The sequence below is a fragment of the Chlorella variabilis genome (assembly GCF_000147415.1).
Source record: "Chlorella variabilis unplaced genomic scaffold CHLNCscaffold_21, whole genome shotgun sequence".
NCBI classification, from domain to species: Eukaryota; Viridiplantae; Chlorophyta; class Trebouxiophyceae; order Chlorellales; family Chlorellaceae; genus Chlorella; species Chlorella variabilis.
This window is the reverse complement of record NW_005435067.1, coordinates 110,714-122,150: the sequence shown is the minus strand read 5'-3', so window position 1 is coordinate 122,150 and position 11,437 is coordinate 110,714. Positions and strand designations below refer to the sequence as shown.

The following is an 11,437-nucleotide window of genomic DNA, read 5'->3' as shown; positions in this document are numbered from 1 at the left end:
GTGGGGCGGCCTTGGGCACGCCAGGTGTGGCAGCGCCAGTGGCAGCATGAGGAGGCGAGGCAGGGGGGCCGGGCAGGGAGCCTGCCTGGCGCCGCCACCCGCGCACCTGCGTGGGGATGAGGGCCAGCAGAGTGGCCACGCCCGCCAGCGAGGCCCAGTAGCCCAACTTGGCGCCCACCAGCACAAACACGATCATCAGCTCCACTGCGGGAAGACAGGAGGAGGAGGGAGGCGGAGGGTGGGCAACAGCGAGAGCCGGCCGGGCAGCCAGATAGCCAGGCGCGCGAACAAAACAGCGGCGCCAGCCACGCAGCCAGCAGCCCGGGCAGCCCGCCCAGCATTGCAGGCGGCAGCGTGGCAGGCGGGGCTAAATGGCGTGCCACTGGGCGGCGTGCCTGGTGCCTGCAAAGCAGGGTATGGGCGGCGATGGTGGGGTGAGCAAGCGGCAGCCATTGGCATGGCATTTGTGCAGGCCAGTGCATGCGCGCGCACACACACACACACACCACCGCACGCACGTGCACACCACCGCACGCACGCCGCCACCAAACTGCACACGCCCAGACGCCCGCACGCCACAAGCCCACCATCAGCAGGAAGTTATAGAAGGGGAGTGCGTCGTCGAAGCGCCGCACGTCGTTGCTGACCAGGTTGACGATCTGCTTGGTGGCAGGGCAGGCAGGGGAGGCGTGTTGTAAGTGGCAGGGCGGGAGGAGGGAGGTGGGCAGGGAGGACAGGTGCCGGGAGGCGAGGAGGGGAGGGGAGGGGGCGGGGGCCAGGACGGGAGGTGGGGAGGGGCGGGCGGGGAGAGAGGAGGCTGCTGCGGCGGGCGCTCTGAGGGGAGGCGGCCGCAGGCTCGGGAGGCCGGCGGCAGGGGTGCGTGCGGCAGCCCACTTCATGGGAGTGCCCTGCTGGGCTGGGCATCCAATGCCGACGGCCACCTCCAGCACCCGCCCAGCCCAGCACCCGCCCAGCGCAGCCCAGCGAAGCCCAGCCCAGCCCAGCCCAAATCAGCCCGACCCCACCCCTGTAGACACGGCATCCCCGCCCGCGCACCTTCCCCGCCGTCTGGTCGCCCACCGCAACCGAGTTGAGGTTGAGCACTTTGGCCTGCACCGCCGCCACCGCCTGCTGGCGCATGTCGTAGCCCAGGCGCATGCCGTACCTGCGGGCGGGACCGGGCGGTACAGCCGGGCAGGGCAGGCGGTACAGTTGGTCACGCAGGCAGTGAAATCGAGTTGAGCATGTCGTAGTCCAGGCACGAACAGTATTGGGGCGCGGTACGGGCAGTACAGCGCACTCAATCTGGCAGTGCAGGCAGCAGGCAAGGCAGGGAGGCAGTGCAGCCAGCGGGCAGCGCAATCAGCCAGGCAGGCAGGCAGGGAGGCGGGCCGCCGGCTCCGCAGGCAGGCAGGCGCCGCTGCCACACATGCTTCTGCGTATGGCAGGCCGCCGGCTGCGAAATCACCAGAAGAGCTGGTGGTGGATGAAGCAGTAGCAGTATCCAAACACGCCCATCACCGCAGCCCACATCCAGCCCCGCCACACAGGGTACAGCTGCAGCGGGGGGCATGGCAAGGAAGGCGGGCGGGCGGGTGAGCGCTCGCTGGCCGCGCCGCTGCAAAGGGTTCCGGCCTGGGGGTGAAAGATCAAATCATAGCCCCAAAATCCCCGCAGCCCCCAAAAACACGCTGCCCAGCATGAAAGCAAGCCAGCACACACAGCACTACGGCTGCTGTCCTGCCCGAGGCCGGGTTTCCGCAGGAGGGGTAGCGCGCTAGGGCAGGGAAAGCGCACGCAGCACACGCAGCAGCCCCGCCTTGCCTCCGTGTTCCCGCCGCTGGCCTCGTAGCCGGAGAACCAGGTGATGAGCTGGCGCAGCACCAGCGGGGCCCCCACCCTGCGGGGCAGGCAGCAAGCGCGGGAGGCAGGCGGGCGGGTGGATCTCATCACACAACCTTTTGCTGCCTGTTTCGTGGTGTCCTTGGAGGGCTGCAGCGGTGGAGCGTGGGCGGGGCTGGCGCCTCGCCCTCCCACCCCACCTGGTCCCGATTTCGGTGGCGGTCCAGCCCAGGTGCACCAGAATGCGCCACCTGCAGCGGGGCGAGCAGCAGGGTGGGCAGCGGGGTGGGCACGGGAAGGCAGGTGGCGGCGCGAGCGAGCGCGACTCCTGGCGGCGGCCCCGCAGCAGCAGGCTGGCAGCTGAGCCGCGGCGCGCGCGGCTGCGCCTCGCCTGTAGAGGCGCCAGTAGGCACGCCACATGAGGCCGCTGGGGGAGCAGCGTCTGCGCCGCCGCTCCTGCTCCGCCTGCGCAGAGGGCCGGTGACCAGAGGCACGTTAGCGACAGGCAGCAGGCCTCTCTGCCTCTCCCGGGCCGCACCACAGCTGCCTTCGGCACTGCTGCCGGCCTCGGTGGCAGGCTGCCCCAGCCGGCGGCTCCCCAGGGCGTGCCCATCCACCCACCTTGACCTGCGCATACGTGGCGTCAAAACGCGCCGCCAGCTCCTGCGCCGTGTCTGCCTGCGGCAGGTACGCTGCCGCGCTGTCCTCTCCAATCTGCGGCGCAGGAGCGGAAGGAGGGGCGGCGAGCGATGGGTGCCAGCTGCGAAGCCGCCACCGCTTGCTGGCTGCCGCGGTGGGCAGCTAGCGAGGCCAGGGTCTGCCAGGCGCATGCATGCATGCGTGACATGCATGCATGCATCACGCGCAGGAGGCACACCACATGCCAGGCCCCCCCACAGCCTGGCAGCCCGCAGCCCCCTCCTGCCTTGTTGTGCCAGCCCAACTTGATCAGGGGATCCACAAAAGCGTAGGTGGCCTTTGACATGGGCCCCGCGTGCTGGAAACCGGTGGTACCGAAGCGGCGGCGATAGAGCAGCGGGTCGTCCTCCCGGCCGCCAGCTTCACCCCGGGGGCTGGTGGCGGCGACACCTGGCGCCGGCTCGGCGGCGGTGGCGGCTGCCTCCGGGTGCTTCCCCATCGCGCCTCCTGCTCGTGTATAGCTCCCGGAGCCTTGCCTGATGCCTTGTCACTGGCAGGAGCAGGGAAGGGCTGGGCGCATGAGCGGAAACAAATGCGGGGCCGCGGGGAGGAGTGCTGCAAAACCCTGTGGCTGCGGTGGATGGCAATTGGGCCGATCCGTAGCAAGAAGGAATGGAGAAATGGGTGATTAGGCTGCATCTGGTGCTCTCTCTCTGCCACCTGGACTTGGTGGACTTTTGCGCACCGCATGGGTGTCGCCCGCGATGGGGCACATGCCGGAGGTCTACAATCACATGGATGATCATTTCTCCTGTCCCCAGTTGCGCCCTCGATCACCGCTGCCACAGCTTTGTTTGTTTGTGCGTTTCGGCGAGCTAGCGGCACTTAGGGAGGCGCCCGCGGCCCTCGTACCGTCGCGCAGCACGCAGGGAGGACATCCGAGAGGTGACGAATCACACCGCCGGCACAGCGGCAAGCGGCCGCTGCGGGCTGCAGCAATCAGCGGCCTCCAAGTCAGGTGGCGGCACGACCCCAGCTTGCCCCTCCCATTAGCATCAGTGTGAGGTCAAGCGTGTCAGGCACTCCACGTCGGCACAGCAGGGCCATGCACCCGAGCCCGCCGTGGTGGGCAGCTGGCGGTGACACAATCGCCGGCAGCGGGCCCAGCAACACCGGCGGGGCCAGCAACACCGGCGGGGCCAGCAACACCAGGGGGCAGCCCGGGCCTGCTCGGGACGCCGCAGCGCGGGCAGCCAGCCGGCAGGCGGCCTCCAAGATCGGGAAGGCCCTGTTGGGCGATGCGGCTGAGGAGCTGGTGCGGCACCCCGTCGCCGGCGAGGGCGCGCAGCAGGCGGTACACAAGCCGTACACCGTGCCGCCAGGCTGGAAAGCGCCCACCCTGGGGGAGCAGTTCCGCTACGTGCGCCCCGATGCCGCTGCGCTGCTGTGCTTTGGGGGCATGCCAGCGTGGTGCTGCCACCGCATGCGGCCGGGTGGCGTGCAGCAGCGCTGCGTGAGTGCAGGCAGCCAACCACCCCACCCCGCCCTTGCTGCGCTCGCCTGCAGGCCGCCATGCGGCACCCCTACTCTCGATACGGCTATGTGGCGGCGGTGGTGATGGGGCTGCTGGGGTGGGCTATCGCGAGCGAGGAGAAGAGGCACCCCCGGGAGCGGCAGGCGGAGCGGCAGGCGCAGGGCGGCGGCGGTGGCAAGTAGCCGCTGCTGCCGTGGCGCTGCTGATTGATTGATGTCGTAATCAAGACCTATCGGTTGGCTGACAGTAAAATACAGGCGTGTGGGAGTTGGGTCAGGCGAGGGCTGTAGCGGTCAGATGAAACAGTATACGTGAATGCGGGTAAAGGAGCGCCAGCTGGCGGCCAGGCCGTCTGACGATGCGCTAGCTGTCGGTCTGGGGCGGCACCTCAAACCGCCACAGATCCACCTCGATGTCGCGGCTCTTCTGCCTGCGCAGCAAGAACAGCAAGCAAGCGCGGGGAGGGTGCACAGGAGCTCAGCCCGCAGGCGCCTGGCGTCTGCTGGGGAGCGCCAACGGGGAACCACACACCATGCACGCTTTCCCTCCTCCCAACCATCCACACCCTGCCCTGGCACCCACTTGTGAAACTTGTAGCTGGCTGGCAGGTCGTATCTAAGTTGCGCCAGCACCTCCGCTGCGGGGCAGCCGGCAGCCAGCGGGAAGGCAAGGGCCGAGCTCTCAGGCAAGCCAAGCCGCAAAGGGTGCGCCCAGGCAAGCAAAGCCGCCCCAGCGCACAGTCAAGGCCGATCAAACGGTCAAACAGCAAGTGCCGAGCCATGCCAAGCCCAGCAGGCGGGCGGGCAACAGGCGGTCCGGCAGGCACCTGACGCCGCCCGCAGCTCCCGCTCCGCCAGCCGCTGGATGTACTCTCGCGTGCTGCTCTTGTGCAGGGAGTAGACGCTGTTGCGAGACAGCTGGAAGGCGGCGCGCAGGAACTCCGCGTCTGCGCCTGCAACAGCAGGAAGCACGAGGAGGCATTGGCAGGCAGGACGGCAGCCAGCATCAGTGCATGCAAGAAAGCTCATGCCAGGGTGCCTGGCAGGCAGGGCGGCAGGCGGTGATTTGTTCTGGGCGTGTGAAGAAACAAACAGAGGTGCGCACCTTTTCGCCGGGTGCCAAAGGGCGGGTTCATGACGACAGTGTCGGCTCGAAGGCGCCGCTGCAGCGCCACCTGCCCCACATCGCACCGCACAAAGTCTATCTGTGGGGGGCAGGGCAGGCAGTGGGCAGCGTGGCAGCGGGCAGGGGTCGGGGAGAGGCTGTGCTCAAGAGGGGAACTGGGATGTAGTCTGGCGGTGGGCCACACCAACACACACACACACACACACACACACACGCACACGCACGCCCGCACACAAGCAGCGCCTGCCACCCCACCGGCAGCGGTTCTTCGTATTCCTCCGCATTCTGCTGCGCCACACGCAGCGCATCGCCGTCCACATCCACCCCCACCACGTGCAGCGCCCCCAGCATGGCGGCCCCTATGCTGAGCATCGCCTGTAGAGGGGCGGGGCGGGAGGGTTGGTGTGTGTGTGGAGTGGAGAGTGGAGTGGAGTGGAGTGGAGTGGAGTGGAGTGGAGTGGAGTGGAGTGGAGTGGAGTGCAGTGGTGGAGTGGAGGGTGAGTGCGCCTGCGCCGCCTGCATTTGGCTACCATGCTGGTCCAGTGGCAGGCTGGCCTGGGCAAAACAGCACACAGCACCAGACATCGGGAAACGGGCAGGCAGCCGGGCAGGCATCCCAGCCCAGCGGACCGTGCCGCAGCCCAGGTCAATCACGGTCTGCCCTTCAAACTCGTCGTAGCTGTTGGCTACCTGCATTCAGGCGTGTGGTGGTGCTGCTTCAAGCCTACGGAGGCATAACCGCTGATCAGGCTGCCCTGCTTGGTGCCGCTCAGCCGTGGGCGCACCGTGTACAGCATTCGCGCAGCTATGTGAGGCCCAGTGGGGTACTGCTCCAGCTCTATTTTGGGGTCTTCAAAGGGCGCTATGTCCTGCACGGGTGGGCGCGGAGAGATTGTGCAGCAGCGGCGGGCAGGCAGCGGGCAGGCAGCGGCAGGAGCGGCATGCGGTGTGCGCCGCCGCACGCCGCCGCGCGATGTTTGGCTCGACCTGCAGCACACCTGCATCAGCGATTCGAGCTCTTTGAGCTTCATCGCGCTGTTTCGTTGCAATCGCAGGGCTCTCCAAAGGCAGCGACGGCTATAATCGAGCTCAGAATCGAGATATCTAAACGACAGCTGAGCAGGTGGGTTTGATCAGGCTGTCTGGCACCGCCTGCACATCTTCAGCCGGCGCCACGGTGGCAGCGTTCCGCCGCCTGTGAGCCGTCGGCACACAGGCTCCCCACCATCGGCCTGCAGATGCTGGCTGGCTGCCTGCTCCATTACTGCATCCTTTCCTGTTATGGTGAACCTCTGCACTCTGTGGGCAACATGGCTCGGCAGAAGCTCCCGCCAGCACAACATCTGTCAAACCCACATGCGTTCAGCCATGCTTGCCGCCGCTCCTAACGTCAGCTTCTGGCTCAAGCACGGTGTGGTTCTCGCCGGTTTGACCTGCAGAGGAGACCAGCATCTGCCCCCCCCTGGCGCCCGCCTGCGGCGGCGGCGGCCCTGGCCGCCTTGCTGGCTGCCAGCATCAGCAGCACCAAAAGGAGTTCCCACGGCGCCTCGCGTTGACCCATACCTCTGCGTCCCTCTCTGCAGCTTCCCGTTTGTCGACAGGCCCTACAGGCGTGGTAGTTCTTTGTGCCCTCCTGCCTCTAGCAGCCGCCTCTCCAACGCTGGAGCCGATCCTCGAGCCGTGTGACTCGCTGCTCACTGACAGCGGGAACCCCGTTGGGTGACGGCATCTCCCCTCGGGGTTGGCCAGCCTCCAGAGCCTTCCCTCAGCCACTCGCCGCGGCAGCAAGCTAGCGGAGTGGGCGCAGCGACCCGCAGATAGGCGGCAGCGGGCGGCATGGTGCACGGCGGCCTGGCGGCTCTGGCGCAGGCGGCACGGCGAGTAGCAGCGGCGCCGCGGCCTCGCAAAGCCGCGCTGGAGCTCACAGACGCGGCCGTGGAGCGAGTGAAGGAGCTGCTGCATAAGCGGAACAAGGTGGGGGGCAGCACCCATGCTTGCATGGCTGCTGGGCGCTGCCGCCGCTTGCACTTCCTGCTTGTTGTTGTCAGTTGGCTGCTGCCCGACTGACGCCATTCCGCCCTGCTCTCCCGCCCCGTTGGCTCCCTCAGGAGTTTCTGAAGCTGGGCGTGAAGACGCGGGGCTGCAACGGCATGGCATACACGCTCAATTATGCAGACAGCAAGGTGGGCTGGTGTTGTGGCTGCGAGTCCGGCCGGCATATATGTGCATGCACAGCATGGCACCGAGCGACCGGCCAACCCGCATGCCCCTGCCCCTACCTCCCGCCCCGCCCTGGGCTACACAAGCCGCCGCTGTTCCTCACGCCCGCCACCCGCCTGCGTGCCTCCCGCACTGGCCTCTGTGCCCGCAGGGTCGGTTTGACGAGGTGGTGGAGCAGGAGGGGGTCAAGGTGCTGATTGACCCTGGGGCGCTCATGCACGTGCTGGGCACCAAGATGGACTGGGTGGAGGACAGGCTGAGGTGGGCTGGTGGACTGGGGCTGTGGGCGCGCTCGTGGCTGTGGGAAAGGGAGCGGGTGTTGGGCGGGCTGGTGCAGAGGACAGGCCGTGTTGCAGCATGCGTCTTGTGGGTGGTCATGCGGCTGTGCGAGCGGGTGTGGAGGGGGCCGCAGTGGAGTGCTCAGCCCTTTGCCCTCAACCTCCCCCCAACCTCCTTCCATCACAGGTCTGAGTTCATCTTTGTGAATCCAAATGCTAAGGGCACCTGCGGCTGCGGCGAGTCGTTCACGGTTGACGCCAAGGCGGCCCGGCAGAATGCGGCGGCGGCGGGGGTGCAGCAGGCCGGCGGCGGCAGCGGCGGCGGGCAACATGGATGAAGGCTGCGGCGGCCGCGCCCGCGCCCGAAAGCCTGCGGCCGCGCCCGGAAGCCGCGTGTGCTGCCGGGCGGCCGCGCATTGCTGCTGGACAAAGCCTGCTCCCCAGCAGGCTGCTCCCTCGGTGTGCGGCCGCGCCCGCTGGCTCGACATGCGCACACCTGGCCCGCCTGGCGGCTCCCGCGCCAGGCAGCCAGCCAGCTTTTGGCGAGCCCTGTTCCAGGACTGCGCACCCCTTCCCTTTTGTGTATCGCCCACCCGGCCGAAAACGAACCCCCTCCGCCCCCCTGCAGTCTTCACGTTGCAGGCGGGGAGGCTGCTTCCATTGTTGCAGCCCCCTGCCTGCCTGTATCACCACGTTTGCCGTTCCCAGCTCCTCTGCCCTGCTCCTCCCGCCTCTCTGCTCCGCTCCCTGCCCTGCTCTCCCTTCCCCTATCCCTGCAGCGCGCTTCGGCGCCTGCCTAATTTGATTGTGTAAACTGAACTGAGCCGTGCGGAAAACAAGTAGGGGGAGAGAGAGGACAGGTGGGAATTGCAGTTTGATCAGAAGAAAAAAATATTTGAAGTAGCAACCGACTGGAGAAAAGTTAAGTTAAACTGCAATGGCCACTGTGATGTGAACCTGTCCCACCTGCCTACTCAATACGGCAGGCCCGCAGCACGCGGTAGCTGCCGGAACGGTACTCTGCCGCCAGCTGCGCCTGCGGTACCTCCTGTACCGCAAAGCCAACACCCTCCAGTAGATCCAGGAAGCTACTCTCTTGCAGGCCTGGAGGAATGGGGGCAGGGCAAAGCGGTAGGTGGTTGCGCGACAGACGGCCAGAGCCGGAGCAGGTTTGCCAGGGCAGCCATGCAGGGTTTAGGGTTTACTAGCCAGGCACAGGCAGCAACTGGCAAGACGCAAGGCACCGCCCCACCTCGCTTCTTGTAAGCCACATAGACGAGCGTATGGGGCGCTGCCAGCTGGCGCAGCGTGGCTGCCAGGTCAGCGTAGCAGGCTGGCTGGTACACCACATCTGCCGCCGTGATGACATCAAAGCACGGCGCTGGCGGGCCGGCGGCAGCCGCGGCCGACGCTGGCAGGGGTGCGCTGCCGGCGGGCGCGTCGGTCGCTGCCGCGGGCGCCGCGCTGGAGCCAGCGGCAGGCGGGCGCTGAAGTAGCGTGGCAGCTGCATCGCCCTGCCCCCAGGTGTAATCCACCACGCAGGCTCTGTGCAGGCCTGGCGTAAGGTTGGCCTGCAGCAGCCGGGAGCCAGGTGAGGAGCCAGGCGGGCGGGGCAAGGGAAGGTTGGTGGTGGGTGGCTGCGTGGTGGGCGGCTGCGTGGCGGGCGGCTGCGTGGCGGGCGGCTGCGTGGCGGGAGGCTGCGTGGCGGGTGGCTGCGTGGCGGCGGTGTGGTGCGGCGCCGCGGTGGTGGCGTGGCGGGCGGTGCTCGCGAGACGCGGGCTCTCATGCGCAGCACATGCTGGCCGCTCGCCAGCTGCCCTGCCTTGCAAAAACCAGCTGCCCTGCCCTGCTCACCCGCATGTTTTCCTCTGCCAGGGGTGTGATGTGGGGTTGGTCACTGAGCACCACCTCGGCGCCAGCCAGCGCCAGCAGGATCCCCACCAAGCCTGCAGGGATGGGGGGGAGGGCGGCGGATGCGTGCGTCTCCATGTGAGGGGCGGGGCGGCGCGGGAGGTGCGGCGAGCGGGGGCCGGCCCAGCAAGCAGGAGGGACATCGGGAAGGCGAGGAGAGCTGGCTGGCGAGGGCGACAGCAGCAGGGCCAGGGCGACTTGACAAAACAAAGCTGGAGCTTAGAGGCGGCAGCGCCCAGATGCGGTCCTTTGCCCCACGCCCCCCCTGCCAGGCTGCCCGCAGGCCGCGCTGGCAGGCCGCCCCGGCTGCGTCCCCATGCCACACAGGGGACAGCCCCGCTGCCAGGCCCCCTCCCCCTCCACCTGTGCCGCAGCCGAGGTCTAGGACGGCGGCGCCGTGCCAGCTGCCAAAGGGCGGGCGCCGCAGCAGCAGGTCTGCCAGCACGAAGCCGGCCTGCCACACCACCAGGCCCACCCGCTCCAGCTCGTCGGCTGCAGCGACGGTGCAGGCAGGGGCGTGGCACGGAGGGTGGGCGACAAAGCCGGCATAGCAGATATGAGCTGTGTGGCGACCGTCTGGTCACGGCAGGCTGGAGGTGCCTGTGTGTGATGGCTGGCGGCCTGCCTCTCCACTATCGCATCAGCACAGCATCCATCTCTGCCAGCAGACGGATAAGGCGGGCGGCGGCAGCCTCCCAGGCAGGCGGCAGCCCACCCGTCAGTATGGGCGGAATCTCCCCGCCGCCGTCCGCCCACACTCGGTCGTCGTCCAATGGCCGCAGCGCGCCGCTGCCCCGCATGTCCTGCCGCAGCTCCACCGCTAACCCCGCCACCTCGAACCGCCGGCGCTCCAGGCCGCCGCCGGGCTGCTCACCGCGCGCGATGGCGGCGGCGCCACGGTCCGGCTGTGCCATGGGCAGGGCAGCTGGCGGGCAGCAGGGCAGGCGCTCCGGCAGGGTTGAGCTCCAGCCAGCGGCTCTGGCCTACTGATTGGTTCCCTTTCTCTGTATCAAGCCATGCCCTCGCCGCGCGGCGGCTGCAGCCGCGGCCGCGCCAGCGGCGGCCAACCTCCCGCCTCGGCGGCTACCAGCGCCGCCAACGCCAGCGCAACTCCAGCCAGGTCTGCGCCCAGATCTCGCGCCGACACCACTCCCGGCCACCACTGCACGTGGGGAGAGGAGGCCGGTCAGGCCAGGGTCAGGGCTAAGTGGGCGGTGCGCGATGGGTGGCGGCGGCGCCGCCCTGGCCTGCACCCACCTGCAGCCAGTCGCCGAGTTCCTTGGCCAGGCCCGCTGCCAAGCCGGCGAAACAGGCCAGCAACAGCCTGTGGCGGCGGAGGGACTCCCAGGAGCGTGAGCCAAGGTAGACGGCGGAGGTGATTGCGAAACAGAAGGCAAAGTGCTCAGCCTTGTCCCGAGCCAGCCAGGGATCGAGCTCGGAGGGCAGCGCGCGCATCGATCGGAGGAGCGGAGCGGGGAGGGGCACATGACACGGGCCCCGCCACCCCACCGCCAGCCAGGCGGCGCCTGCATCACACGGACAACTGTCGCTGTTTGGGCTGTCAGCTTAAGAAACCCCACAATTGGTTTGGCACAGCTGCTGGCTCCTACGGCGCTGCTGGTTGGTTCCGCACACATCGCGGTTGTGCACCGTTACAGCGAGGCGAGTCGAAAACATATTCAGTGTTGGGATGCACATGTATGGAGGGTGGGAGGGAGGGATAGGCATTGTGGCCACAGCCTGGCGGCCACACTGTCCTCGCCACTGCTATACGGCAGGGCACGCCCGGTGTGTGTGTCACAAGGCAGCACAAGGCAGCGTGCGCAGCTGGCTCTCGCTGGTGGAACCAGGGACAACTTGCAGTGCGCGTGATGTGGAGAGAGAGGAG

The 11,437-nt window shown here is 68.0% G+C and overlaps 4 protein-coding genes across 4 annotated transcripts in view; 1 reads left to right on the top strand and 3 right to left on the bottom strand.

The window, feature by feature from the left end:
• The window catches only part of CHLNCDRAFT_138549 (hypothetical protein), a gene marked incomplete at both ends in the record, with an annotated part of 13,086 nt that extends 10,106 nt beyond the window's left edge, over positions 1–2,980 (bottom strand). Inside the window, 9 exons of the mRNA XM_005844602.1 lie at positions 107–204; positions 575–659; positions 1,057–1,165; positions 1,469–1,557; positions 1,798–1,900; positions 2,043–2,093; positions 2,261–2,307; positions 2,464–2,556; positions 2,804–2,980. Of these exons, the coding sequence (XP_005844664.1) occupies positions 107–204; positions 575–659; positions 1,057–1,165; positions 1,469–1,557; positions 1,798–1,900; positions 2,043–2,093; positions 2,261–2,307; positions 2,464–2,556; positions 2,804–2,980 (852 nt within the window). The remainder of the gene's footprint in view (positions 1–106; positions 205–574; positions 660–1,056; positions 1,166–1,468; positions 1,558–1,797; positions 1,901–2,042; positions 2,094–2,260; positions 2,308–2,463; positions 2,557–2,803) is intronic.
• Positions 2,981–4,378: 1,398 nt separating this feature from the next.
• On the bottom strand, positions 4,379–6,171 carry CHLNCDRAFT_138547 (hypothetical protein; the record flags this gene model as incomplete). Its single annotated transcript, XM_005844601.1, has 8 exons — positions 4,379–4,445; positions 4,598–4,652; positions 4,842–4,967; positions 5,120–5,219; positions 5,396–5,515; positions 5,771–5,830; positions 5,926–6,009; positions 6,139–6,171. 8 exons carry the CDS (start codon positions 6,169–6,171, stop codon positions 4,379–4,381), a joined length of 645 nt encoding a protein of 214 aa, XP_005844663.1.
• An 877-nt stretch (positions 6,172–7,048) lies between these two features.
• Positions 7,049–7,892, top strand: CHLNCDRAFT_14993 (hypothetical protein; the record flags this gene model as incomplete). The annotated part of the gene is made up of 4 exons (XM_005844688.1): positions 7,049–7,114; positions 7,249–7,323; positions 7,512–7,621; positions 7,826–7,892. Coding segments are annotated over 4 exons (318 nt in total), but the record flags the coding sequence as incomplete, so codon positions are not given.
• Positions 7,893–8,608: 716 nt separating this feature from the next.
• Positions 8,609–11,004, bottom strand: CHLNCDRAFT_138545 (hypothetical protein; the record flags this gene model as incomplete). Its single annotated transcript, XM_005844600.1, has 7 exons — positions 8,609–8,742; positions 8,891–9,209; positions 9,493–9,584; positions 9,913–10,041; positions 10,265–10,474; positions 10,618–10,711; positions 10,807–11,004. The coding sequence occupies 7 exons, from the start codon at positions 11,002–11,004 to the stop codon at positions 8,609–8,611; spliced, it is 1,176 nt and encodes a 391-aa protein (XP_005844662.1).
• Between the last annotated feature and the right edge of the window lie 433 nt (positions 11,005–11,437).